This window comes from Carcharhinus amblyrhynchos, chromosome 18, assembly GCF_965287045.1.
Source record: "Carcharhinus amblyrhynchos chromosome 18, sCarAmb.v2.hapA, whole genome shotgun sequence".
In the NCBI taxonomy this organism is placed as follows: Eukaryota; Metazoa; Chordata; class Chondrichthyes; order Carcharhiniformes; family Carcharhinidae; genus Carcharhinus; species Carcharhinus amblyrhynchos.
In genome coordinates, this window is record NC_137341.1 from 29,929,919 (window position 1) to 29,943,245 (window position 13,327).

The 13,327-nt window shown below is 39.0% G+C and overlaps 1 protein-coding gene across 1 annotated transcript in view; it reads left to right on the forward strand.

Moving 5' to 3' along the window:
• The window catches only part of clcn7 (chloride channel 7), a 74,129-nt gene that overhangs the window by 21,234 nt on the left and 39,568 nt on the right, over positions 1–13,327 (forward strand). The window contains exons 6-10 of the mRNA XM_080206661.1: positions 204–313; positions 3,460–3,540; positions 7,649–7,711; positions 11,536–11,619; positions 12,990–13,083. Coding sequence (XP_080062787.1) covers positions 204–313; positions 3,460–3,540; positions 7,649–7,711; positions 11,536–11,619; positions 12,990–13,083 — 432 coding nt within the window. The remainder of the gene's footprint in view (positions 1–203; positions 314–3,459; positions 3,541–7,648; positions 7,712–11,535; positions 11,620–12,989; positions 13,084–13,327) is intronic.

Consider the following 13,327-nt stretch of genomic DNA (forward strand, 5'->3'; position numbering starts at 1 on the left):
CATTTCAAGAAGGTGGCTCACCACCACCTTTTTGAGGACAATTAGGGATGGGTGATAAATACTGGCTGAGCCGGCAATGCTAATAACTCATAAGCGGATAAATAAAGTATCCCTGTCATTGGTTTGTCTACTTGTGTTTGTATAATCTTTCCCTTCAACTATTCTATGCAGATTGCCATTATCCTTCCTTAAATAATATGTAGATATCGACCAGTCTATTGAAGGAGGTGGATTATCCATTTCGCTTGTCCTTTGGGCATCACTGAATGCTGGCTTTGTGGTAGTTGGCTCTTTAATGGTGGCATTTATAGAGGTAATTAGATTTTCTGTTACTCTGCATATTTTTATCAACCTAATTTTATAAACCTTGTAAATCAATGAACTGCTGGATAAGCAGGGTTGAAAATGGATTTTAAAATGTAACTTTATGACTGAGTTTATAATTTTGCAACAATATTATTCTGTATCCTCAAACTGTTACTAATATTTCTTTTAGTAATTGAATGTATTTAGATTGAAAGCTTCACATAATGGAGTGAATATATTTTTTCTCTCTCCACGGATACTGACAGACCTGCTGGGTTTTTTCAGCACTTGCTGTTTTATTTCAGAATTCCAGTAGTCACAGCATTTTGCTTCTACTAAAGTATCTCTGCTGCTGCCCTATGGAAGACATTTTTCAACCTGTGCAATATAACACCTTTTAATGTATTCTGGGTAGTAACTGATGGTTGAGATCTTCTACCCTAATTGCTTTTTCTAATTTTCTTGCCAACTTGGCAAGTTGCTTGAATATATTAGCAATTAATCCTAAAAGCTGGCTTTTTGCATCATTCAAAAAGCAATTGGATTTTCTTGTTTAAAGCTGCAGCATCATTTGAGCCTTACAGATTGATATTGCACACCATTAGTCACTGTGATCTTCTCCATTGGTTTGGTTATCATTGCATGTTTTTGAAACACATATGACAGGTCATCCAGATACTTAATATCAGGAATGAATGGCCGTAAGAGTGAAGAACCACTGCTGTGTTCATTTCCATTAGACTTTGTTTTCCCTTTAAAAACCAGAGAAATTTATAGTGTACGTGGACTCTTTAAAATATTGTATATTAATGACTCTGCTGAAGCAATCCAGGACCAGCTATGTAGACTAGCTATCTTAGCCATTACTTTAAATTACTGACTCACATGTTCATTCACTTTCTCTAAAATATACTGCAGTCTCTGTCTCAGTCAGTGGCCCTCGCATCAAGAGAGATGTTGAACTGTGGAGTGGGAAGTTTAACTAATATGTCCTTGGATGAGTTCAACTGCAGCATTCAAACAAAACTCAACACCATCTAGGGCAAAGGATTCACTTGATTGGAACTCCTATTACCAGTACACAGCTGCAGTAGTTTGTACCATCTTACAAGATGCACTGTAACAATTCATCAAAACTCCTTGGACTGCATCTTCCAAACCCTTGATCTCTACCACCCAAAAGAATAAGGGCAGTAGACCCAGGGGAACACCACCAACTGTAAATTCCCCTCTAAGTCATATGCCACCATTACCTTCTCAGAAATAGTTGGAGGTGGGCAGTAAATGCACCCCCTGAAGAAATAATAAAAAAATCCTAAAGTCGTTCATGTATAATTTAATATGTAGGTGAATACGACAGCCATTTTTCAAACAAGCTAGTTATATAAAAATGACTGCCTCATTCAACTACATAATATGAGAGAGTGCTGCATTGCCAGAGATGCTGTTCTGCAAATGAAACATTAAACCAGTGATACCTTAGGACCTTCAATGCCTGCTTAAATAGGCAGATAGGAACTTGGCTTAACATTGCATTTGCGGAACAGTGTCTTCGGCAGTGCAGCATTCCCTTAGCATTGTACTGATCTAGTTGCCTAGGTTATGTACTCGGGTTAATCCACAGATGTTTGTATTATGACTTTAGTATGAAACGTAGTCTGTAGGGCAAGGTATTTATATGTGGATAGAAAATGAAAATATTGCAGATACTGCAAATCTGACCCTAAAAACAGAAGATGCTGGCAGTCATTAGGCAGCATCTGTGGAGAGGGAAACAGATCGATGAAGGATCACCAACCTGAAATGCTAACATTGTTGTATTCTCCACAGATGTTGTCTGACCTGCTAAATATTTTCTGTTTCTATGCAACATAGGCTGAAGTGGACAGTAAAGTATGTGAATACTATATTTATTATAAAATGTATGGAAATTTAGATTGGAAGCAAACTATGACCTCTTAGAATTTGTTATTGGTTGCTCCATATTTAGGGTAATTGATTCTGATCCCATTTCTCTTCTGATCTGATTGAGTTTCCTTTTTAAATGGTAATTCATGCTTCACTTGCAGTGAAGCATTTCATGTCCAATAATGCATTGTTCTAAAGTTTCACTAGCATTGATCCACAGTTTGTCCTCTACTAATTGAATAAGTATAAACCTTTCATGATACTCAGTCTCAAAACCTTTTTCATTTTGTAAAACTCTTAGATTTCTCAGCTCTCTCACTGATTTTAGTGAATTCTTTTTCCTTTTCTGCAGCATTGCGATTCTTTATTGGAACAGACTTCCTGGAGCTGCCTGCAGTATTCTAGTTATGAACTAATGAATCTTTTGTACAAAATCAGCATTTTCTTACTTTTCCATTCAATACATAAAACCCAGAATCACTTTTACCCCTTTTGTAAATTTTTCTATCAGTGTTCCCATTATTGAAAAATCAGTATTTCTGCTCCCATGGATTTCTCTGTGCCTTCTGATCAGAATTTTACCATTTACAGTGTAGACCATAAGACATGGGAGTAGAAGTAGGCAATTTGCTCCACTGTAATGATGTTATGCCATCTAATGAGATTATGATTGATCTGATTTGATAATGCTCAACTCCACTTTCCCACCTTTTCCCCATAACGCTTGACTCCCTTACTGATTAAAACTTGTCTGTCTCAGCCATGAACATATAAAACGACCCAGCTTCTACAGTCCTCTGAAGTAAAAACAAAATTCCACAGATCCACTGCCCTCTGGCAGAAGAAATTCCACATCTGTCTTAAATGGGCAACCCCTTTACTCTGACATTATACCCTCTGTGTCCTAGACTCTCTCACAAGAGGAAACAACTTCCCAGTTTACTTCCCATCAACGTTCCAATGCCAAAGATATGTGATTTTTGCATTTAACTGCATCTTCACATTTCACTAACCTGGCCTTATCCTCATACTAACATTTGCATTTTTCTGACAATGCAATGTCTCATAATAAATATCATAACTAATTCCTATTTATCTCAGCAATTGGTTTGCTTAGGGGTGTTGAGTTTGTTCTATGCAGCAAAAATGGTTTGCAATTAAACAAAAAACTTTTACGATCTGACCACCTCGAAGGGCAGTGCTGGATTATCTTTGTGACTTTTTTTATTGGATGTTTTGTTTTAGCCTGTAGCAGCTGGCAGTGGAATTCCTCAGATCAAATGTTACCTTAATGGAGTAAAAGTCCCACATGTGGTTCGACTTAAGGTAGGCAGAACATTTCATTGAATGAACTGAGTAGATCTTGTTCTTAAACTCCAGTTTGGTGCCTGATGATTTGTATTTTGGAGAGCACTTGTATGTGGAACCATAGTTTGTGCTCCCAGTACAAATTGATTCTTATTAAAAACTGACTTATAAAAAGTTAACTTGTGGTAGTTGCATTTTTAGGTTGTGAAATGTGCTCCACAGAATCTTTCATGATGGCAGGATGGCTCAAAGTGCTTCCCAATTGATGGAGCACTTTTTGAAGGGTAACCACTGATGTGATACAGGAAACACAACAATTAATCTGCACACAAAACATTCCCACAAGCAGAGGTGGACAAAAAAGAAAATCAGGTTGTTGAAGTGCTTGCCATGGGTCAGTTGGTAACACTCTTGCATCCAAGTCACAAAGTTGTAATGTCAGAGTGGTGAAGAAGGCATTCGGCATGCTTGGTTTCGTCGGCCAGAGCATTGAATACAGGATTGGGACATCTTGTTGAAGTTGTACAAGACATTGGTATGGCCACACTTGGAATAATATGTACAGTTCTGGTCACCCTATTATAGAAAGGATAGTATTAAATAGAAAGAGCGCAGAAAAGATTTACTGGGATGTTACCGGGACTTGATGGTTTGGGTTATGAGGAGAGGCAGGATAGACTGGGACTTTTTTCTCTGGAGCTTAGGCGGCTGAGGGCTGATCTTATAGAAGTCTATAAAATAACGAGGAGCACGGATCAGCTAGATAGTCAGTATCTTTTCCCAAATGTAGGAATGCCTAAAACTAGAGGGCATAGGTTTAGGGTGAGAGGGAAGAGAGAGAAAAGTGTCCAGAGGGGCAATTTTTTCACATAGAGGGTGGTGAGTGTCTGGAACAAGCTGCCAGAGGTAGTGGTCAAGGCGGGTACAATGTTGTCTTTCAAAAAGCATTTAGATAGTTACATGGGTATGATGAGTATAGAGGGATATGGGCCAAATGCAGGCAATTGGGATTAGCTTAGGGGTGACATGGACAAGTTGGGCCGAAGGGCCTGTTTCCATGCTGTAAACCTTTGAGTCATTGACAGGTCCAGGACTTTGAGCACAGAAGTCAAGGCTGGTACTCCAATGCAGTACTGAAATGTTCTCTCTCAGATGAGAAGTTAAAATTGAGGCGCTCTCTTCTAATGGGGGGTATAAAAGAATTCATTTTTCTTCTTTGAAGAAAAGCTGTTCTGAGTGTTTATCCCTCAATCAACATCACAAAAACAGACTGGTCATTACTATATTGCTATTTGTGACAGTCATAAAATTTAAAACCAAGGTATTCAAGGAGTGAAATCAGGAAGCCTCTTTTCACAAATTATTGTGAAAACCAAGAATTATTTTCCCCAAAGGACTGTGGCTGTTGGATCAATTGAAATTATCGAGTGCTGTTAACATTTTTATTGGGTAAGGATATCAAGCAATGGAGATGAATGGTAGGAGACATGGTTTGAATAGCAGAACAAGCTCCCCTTTCCATGTAAAATATGCCTGATGCACACTGGTGTCACTCAAGAAAATGTTTTCCATTTTGGGCTTCTTAAAGGAGAAGGAAAATCAAGAAAAATGATATTGACGTTGAGTGAGTGTAGAAATTCTGTGTTAGTGTTATAATGTTGGGTATTTTTGATTTCAAGATGCCTAATTTTCATTATCTTACAAATCTTTACTGATGGCTGAGATACGTTGTTAATCTCCTTGTGGAACGACCGACAACTCCGATTCAATCCTTGTTTCTTTTACCAGATTAGGTGATCGCTAAAATTGGCCAGGATGTTAATTCCAATAACAGCATATGGTGAAAAAATTAGAATAAAGCTAGTCTTTTATCTCAGGCAGGTTTATTCACAAGACTGCTCATGGTTCTAGCTGTGCCTATTTGTAGCTAAGCCAATACTTTAATACTTACATCCATCTTTAACAGTGCAATTGGCATTATAATGTCATTGTCAAATAATGCAATTGCTGATACGTTAACAGAGGAATCCTCATTTGGGAATGGAAAATCAACTAGGGTTCCTAGTAACCTCCTACATTGTAAGTAGCTCACAGTATTTGATGCCAGGCAATGCTTGGGCCTGTTTATGTGGTTATCAATATTCACTGTCTAGCTGAGAAATGAACAATCACCATTTAGTTTAGAATTGAGAAACAATTGTTCTTTCTGGAGCCATACACCTTACAGGTAGAAAGAAAATAGAAATAGCAAAGGAAATTAATTGAATGCTTACTGAAGTAAAGTTGATCTCCATTTGTATTTTACTATGACTATGGTTGCTCACTAGTTATTGCGTGTTGCTTTTGACTCAATGAGGGGAAGCAAAATAAGTGCAGTCTAGCCTTTGGTCTTCCTTTCATCATGCTACTTCTACAATGATCTTTAATATTCCTTAACCCCATTAAAATGCTTGCCATCTCCCACTATTGTTGTTATTTTCTTTGATATGGTCACCATTTTTAGTCTTGTAAGTCCATGCTTCTTTATTGACTCTTAGTACAACTCGGGTGGTAATGAGGGACAGTTTGCTTCAGAATTTAAATAGGGCCTTTTTTTTGAAAAGCTTAATATAAGGGAATGATGAACTGTGTATGGCTTGTTTGGCTTACTTAGTAAATGCTCTTGAGACATTGAGGGTGTGATCTTATGAAAGGAATTTGAAGTGCCAAACGAGCGAGGAAACAGGAAAATGGCACTGGTGTTTTTGGCAAGCCATGAGTCGCAATCTTACTGCTCCGTTGCAATTCTCACCAGTAGGGGGCGGAGCCTAAGTTCACCGGTGAAGCCGACTACAGAGTGCTTGGGACGCCATTAAAAAGGCACCCGGATCTCCCGGTGAACCGGATCTCCCCCTCCTGCGCTATGTCAGCCTCTCCCAACCCTTCTGATTGCTCTCTGTGTCAATTCCCCCACTAATCATTCCCTCCCACGAATCCCCACTTCCTTGGCTCTCCTGGCACAATAATGGTGCCTGGTGGGCGCTGTCAGCGTGTGAAACTCGACTTGCAAGTTGATATTTGTAACTGGTCCCTAATGAGAGCATCCAGAACTCACCAGCGACATGTCAAACAAGTCATTAACTTTTAAATTGGCTTCAAGCCAATTTCACTGGCAAAACAGGGCAGGTAAGATTGTGTGAGCTGAGAAAATGGGTATGAACCAGATTTTCCGCCCCTCAAGCAATCTTACCACTTAGTCTTGACTAATAACGGGTGGGATGAGGTTGTAACTTTGCGCCCTAGAATCCTGTCATCGCGTAATATTCAAGCACCAGGGATAATTACAAAAATATGCACCCTTGTTTACAATGGATGTAAACAAGTGCGTTTTCAAAAAAGGGAGTTCTGAGTAAAATTTTTGCCCTGTTATTAATCAGTTTTAAAAATGCATATGGGATCCTCAGCTTTATAATTGCAAGGAAAGAGTACAAAGGTGAGGATGTGATGGTCAGCCTTTCTAAATCGATGAATAGACCTTAAAAGGGAGAAAGGAATAGACTGAGTAATTACAGGGAAAGTAAGCTCAACTTCTGGTGGGAAATTATTGAAAATAAATCTTCCTTTGGGAAGATGCTGATCAATCAAAGGCTGCACGGATTCATTGAGAAAAGGTCTGACTAACATGATGCAGTCTTTTGGGGAGTTAACAAGGAGGGTTGGCGTTCCATTTGACATAGTATATGTGGCTTATAGTGAGGCTTTTGAGAAGATCCCATACAACAGACTGGTCCCAAATGTTAAAGCCATAGGATCCAAGGCAAAGTGGCAAATTGGATCCAAAATTAGTTCAGAGACAGGAAAAAAAAAGGCTAATGGTAATTTTTGTGACTGAGAGCTGTTTCCAGTGGGATTCTCCCACTGTCAGTACTAGGTTGCTTGCTTTAAGTGATTTATATCAGTACTTTGGATTTGAAAGGAAGGATGTGTGATCAAGAAATTTGTAGTTGACACAAAAAATGACCATGTGGTTGATAATGAAGAAATATGTAGACTGCAGGAAGGTATCAGTGAACATTTGGGGGGTTTGAATGGTGGGGATTTCCTCTCCTCTCTGCTCTTTAAATTTATGGTTGTGCTTATCTTGCAGACCCTGCTGGTGAAGGTGCTTGGTGTGATTTCTTCTGTCGTTGGTGGACTGGCAGTTGGGAAGGTAATGTGCAACAGAGATAACCAGCTGTGTGTTTGCATAATTTTTGCTACAATTATCTTACATGAACTGCATTGGATTTGTAGTTGAGGAATGTTTTATGGAGAACAAATTCATCCAATAATTAAGGCTAATTCACATCAAGGCAAATAAATGCTGCAAAATGTAATATTAAAATTTTACATGCAACTTTTGTATTTACAGAAACTATACATTTAACAATTGGTGCAACATTTAGTATCAAGATAAATTAATACTAAAAAGCTATATGTATGTTATAAAACAAGTAATTTGTTTAATTGTGGTTTTAGTTGTGTTCCAGTCAGAAGTATTCTGTTATAGATACAAATAGATCAATATTCAGGCCTAAAATGTGCATTGTCATTCTGTCATGTGTGTGCAGACTATTCAGTATTTCCTGTTTGCACATGTTTTTTACACAATCCATAAAGTTCTGTGGTTTGAATTAAGGAACTGTAATTAAGGAGTAGAAGTTTTAAGTTGGTTTCACAAAATTGTTTAGCAATTTAACAGAATGTAGGAACTTGCAGAACTCAACAAGACCATTGTGATCAATCTAGTGAGTCTGCACTGCTGCTTATAATGTGTACGCAAAGAACTACACATAACTTAGTGAAGTTGTAAATGTTACAAAGTGCAAAGTGAAAACGGGAATTGGAAATACCCTAACTTGTACATGTTTCTATTTCTGAAATTTTCTTACTTATACAATTTTGGGTCATTGTTGCTAGCTCAGTGGGAATAATCAAGATCTACCCACTTGGCAAACCATGATTATCGAGTCATAGAGATATACAGCCTGGAAACAGGCCCTTCAATCCAACTCGTCCATGTCGACCATGTTTCCTAAACTAATTTCATTTGCCTGCATTTGGCCCATATCCCTCTAAACCTTTCCTGTCCAAATCTCTTTTAAATGTTGTAATTGTACCTGCCTCCCCAATCTCCTCTGGCAGCTCGTTCCATATATGCACTACCCTCTGTGTGAAAAATTGACCCTCAGGGCATTTTATCCTGCTGTTCTCTACCCAGGGCTAAAATAGTGCTCTTCCCCTTTCCAACCCCACCTAAAGGCTACTTCTATCCTTCAACATCATGGCCATGGTATAATCTAGAATGTTAAAACACACTATCACAAGGTCTGCTGAACATTGTCATCACAGGCTGCTTCTACCCCACAATCCTGATCATCTGCCACTGAAATTTTCTACCTGATTTATTTGCATGAGTGTGTAATTTAATGCACTTACAGATATTACAGAAATAACATTGAGTGGATTTATTTTGTCTAAAACTATTTCATAGCAAAGTTCTTTCCAGGCTGCAGAAATGCCTGTGGACTCACTGGTGTGCTATTTCTGGATTTTGATGTTGAATTCCTGAAAATCTGAGATTGCTCAAGCATCAGCCTAAATTTGTGACTTCTGATCTCATGAGAAATATTTTTGTCACTTCCTCTTCCATTCAGTCTGCATGTTTGCAGACTGAATACTTTACTGATAATTGACAAGTAACATTAGGCAATGACCATCTCCAACAAGAGAGAATGTACCGATCACTCTTTGACTTTCAATAGCATTATCATCATAAAATCCACAATACTCAACATCCTATGCATTGCCAATGACCAGAATCTTAACTAGAACAGTCGGTGTGTTATAAGAGCAGGTCAGAATCTATGCATTCTGTGGCGAGTAACTCACCTTGTGACCCCCTGAAACCTTTATCATCTACAAGACACAGGTTAGGAATGTAATGGCATGCTCTATTCTTGACTTGCCTTGATGAGTACAGCTCCTACAGTGAAAAAGCTCAGTGTCATTCTGGTCAAAGCCCTCTTGATTGGCGTCCTATCCATCATTTTAAACACTCCTTCCATCCCAGTACCCCAGAACTGCAGTCTGCATCATCTACAAGATGCACTGCAGCAACTCACCAAGGTTTATTATTTATCATCTTCAAAAGACCGCAATAAGCTACAAAGGGCTGTGAATGAAGCTCAGTCCATCACTCAACCCAGCCTCCCATCCATTGACACGGTTTACACTTTTACGCTTCTTCCCACTGCCTCGGAAAAGCACCCAGCATAATCATGGACTTCACACAACCTGGACATGCTCTCTTCCACCTTTATCCATCGGGAAAAAGATATAAAAGTCTGAGGACACGTACCAACCGACTCAAAAGCAGCTTCTTCCCTGCTGCCAGACTTTTGAATGGAGCTACTTCCAGCTGATCTATCTCCAGAAAGTTGATCTTCCTCTACAAGCTAGCTTTGACTATAATGCTACATTCTGCACTCCTTTCCTTCTCTATGTACAGTAAGGATAAGTAAAGGTAGGCAACACTTCCTCCATGATCATCCTCAACACAAGCCCCACCAGGCTGTGTTCTCAGTCCCCTACTATACTGCTTATACACCTATGACTGTGTGACTAAATTCCCCTCCAACTCGATTTTCAAGTTTTTTTGATGACGTCACTGTAGAGGGTCGAATCTCAAACAATGATGAGACAGAGTATTGGAATGAGATAGAGAATCTAGTGAACTGGTGCAGCAACAATAATCTCTCCCTCAAAGTCAACAAAACGAAGGAGATTGTCATTGACATCAGGAAGTGTAATGCAGAACGTGCCCCTATCGACATCAACAGGAACAAAGTAGAAATGATCAAGAGCTTCAAGTATTTAGGTATCCAGATCACCAACAACCTGTCCTGGTCCCTCTGTGCCAACACTATAATTAAGAAAGCCCACCAACGCCTCCACTTTCTTAGAAGACTAAGGAAATTTGGCATGTCAAATAAGACTCTCACCAACATTTTACAGATGCAGATATGGCTCCTGCTCTGCCCAAGGCCTCAAGAAACTACAAAATATCGTGAATGTAGCCCAATCCATCACATAAACCAATCTCCCATCCATTGATTCTGTTTACACTTCCCGCTGCCTCGGCAAAGCAGCCAGCATAATTAAGGACCCATCACACCCTGGACATTCTCTCTTGCACCTTCTTCCTTCAGAAAAAGGATACAGAAGTTTGAGGTCATGTACCAACCAACTCGTGAACAGCTTCTCCCCTGCTGCTATCAGACTTTTGATGGACCTACCTTGCATTAAGTTGATCTTTCTCTACACCCTACCTATGACTATAATACTAAATTCTGCACTCTTGCATTTCCCAATGTACGGTATGCTTTGTTTAGCATGCAAGAAACAATACCTTTCACAGTATACTAATACATGTACAATAATAAATTAAATCAGAAATCTGCAAGCTGTACCATCTAGAAAGATGAGCAAGAGGTGCATGGGAACACCATGACCTGCAAGTTTCTTCTGGGTCACAAACAATCCTGACTTGGTAATATATTGTCCTACCTTCATTATTACTCTTATCTAAATCCTGGAACTCCATACCAAACAACACTGTGAAGGTAGCTTTCCCATAGTGCCCATGTTGGTTCAAGATGGCAGTTCATCTCCACCTCTGCAAGGGCAATTAGTAACGGGCAATGAATGTTTGTCTTGCCTGTCATTCAGACATCCTGGGACTGAATTTTTAAAAAAAACTATTTTACTGGAGAAAAATGGTGTTGGTGATCCAGCTGTTGTGTGATGGCATTGAAACTATGATGGTTCATAAACAGTGCTGCTGCATATATCAAAAAAAAATGCTGCGACCTTGAAGTGGATTAAATTGAAAGGGGATCAATACCCCCTAATTAAGTACAATTAATCAGTAACCCCATTTAATTACTTCAGTTCAAATTTTAACTCAGTTGTGTGTTCATTTCTGATTTCAAGGAAGGTCCTATGATTCATTCTGGCGCTGTAATTGCAGCTGGCATTTCACAGGGGAGATCTTCAACCTTAAAGAAAGATTTCAAGGTTAGTTTTGATAAAAGTCCAAATGTAAAATCAAGTGTTAGTGTTCTTGATTGATCGTTGACTGGACCACAGCCAATAGGGCCTCAATATGATGGAATTTAAGCTGCAAGTATGTTCAAGTAATTGTTACAACTGAATGAATGGTGACTTTACTTGATTGTTAGTCACAGGTCTGGTGTATGAAGGGCAGATCAATTGACTGAATATGAACTAATTTAAACTAATAGACCTAGCTGGGGTAAAATCATGATCAGATGGGGGACGAGGCTAGCCCATTGCATGTGATGTATGCTGAGGCCTATGATCGTGGTCTTCCCTGGCTAGGGAAGAATAATGGATCAGGGTAGCCAATGAGGTTAAACCAATGAGGTATAACCTGATGCAATTTTTCAAAGCCATTTCGGCCTTTTGGTTAAGCTGAAGCGTTAGATCAAGCTGAGGAGGGGATGCAATGCCTCATCCTGTCAACTTGGACCTGGTTTGATCAAGCCCAAGATTGGATGCAATGTTGTGCCTTGTCAGCTTGGATCTTGTTCGCCTTTCATGTGGGGACCCATATGAAACTTAATCATATGGACTTAATTTGAATCGGTTTTGCGATTAGAATTAAAGTACTGAAAAGTACCAATAAAAAAAAGTTGATCTCTCAGGAAAACCTTAAAAAAAAAATCTGAATGAGCTTTTAGATGATTGCTGGTCACTTCAGCTGCACATCATTATTAATCAATCACAAACACCATGTGCCCGAAATCCAGCTGAAATGTGATGTCAACTTCTGGCAGCTGGAAACTCACCATTTTGCCCTGCAGACATTTCCTGAGTATTGGGTGGGGATTTCTTCAGGCGAATGATCTTGTGAACCAGCATAAAAGATAGCAGAAATTAGGTATGGGTGTAAGCCACATTACAATTCTGTGATTCTTTTATGCTATTTCATTTCATTCTGTCCAGGTGATCCTGCTAACTGAGTCGAAATCATGCAACGGCTATTGACGTCATTACATTTCTGTTCATTATTCATGTATTTTGGGAGCAAACTTGATTTTAAAAATGAAGATGACTTTTTTTCTTCAGCAACCTTGTATATTGAAGTTTATTGATATCCTGGAATGTTACTAGATTGTTGTTGAGAAAGAGGAAGGGAGAATTAATTGTCAAAGATTTTACTGGGCTGTGTGAAGTTGGATATAAATTTCACCTATTCTTTTGCCTTTAATTTGTATATCATCTTTGAACAAGGAACTTATGAAAACTTACCACTTCAGTTGTGTTCAGGAGCAGTTTTTGAGTTTTCACTATCCCATCAAACCAAGCCTGTAGCCTTGAAGAAATTGGGAAAATGAACATTGTCCTACTGCTCTTTGTTTCAGATATTTGAGTATTTTCGCAGAGATACTGAGAAAAGAGATTTTGTGTCGGCTGGTGCTGCTGCTGGGGTTTCTGCTGCTTTTGGTGCCCCAGTAGGTAAGGAGTAATATGATAATCAGTGTGCCATGTTTATGTTGAATACTCAAACCGAAAATTCTGGAAATGTTTAGCAGCTGTACAAGGATCTGTGGAGAGAGAGAAACAAGGTCAATGTTTCAGGTCAATGACCTTCCATTGAAACAATTTGTGTAGCTAAAGTTTCCCATGTGAAATAATGTTTTGTATACAGTATGTTATATATCACATGTTGCATGCAAGTGAACTTATCTTTAGAACAGCA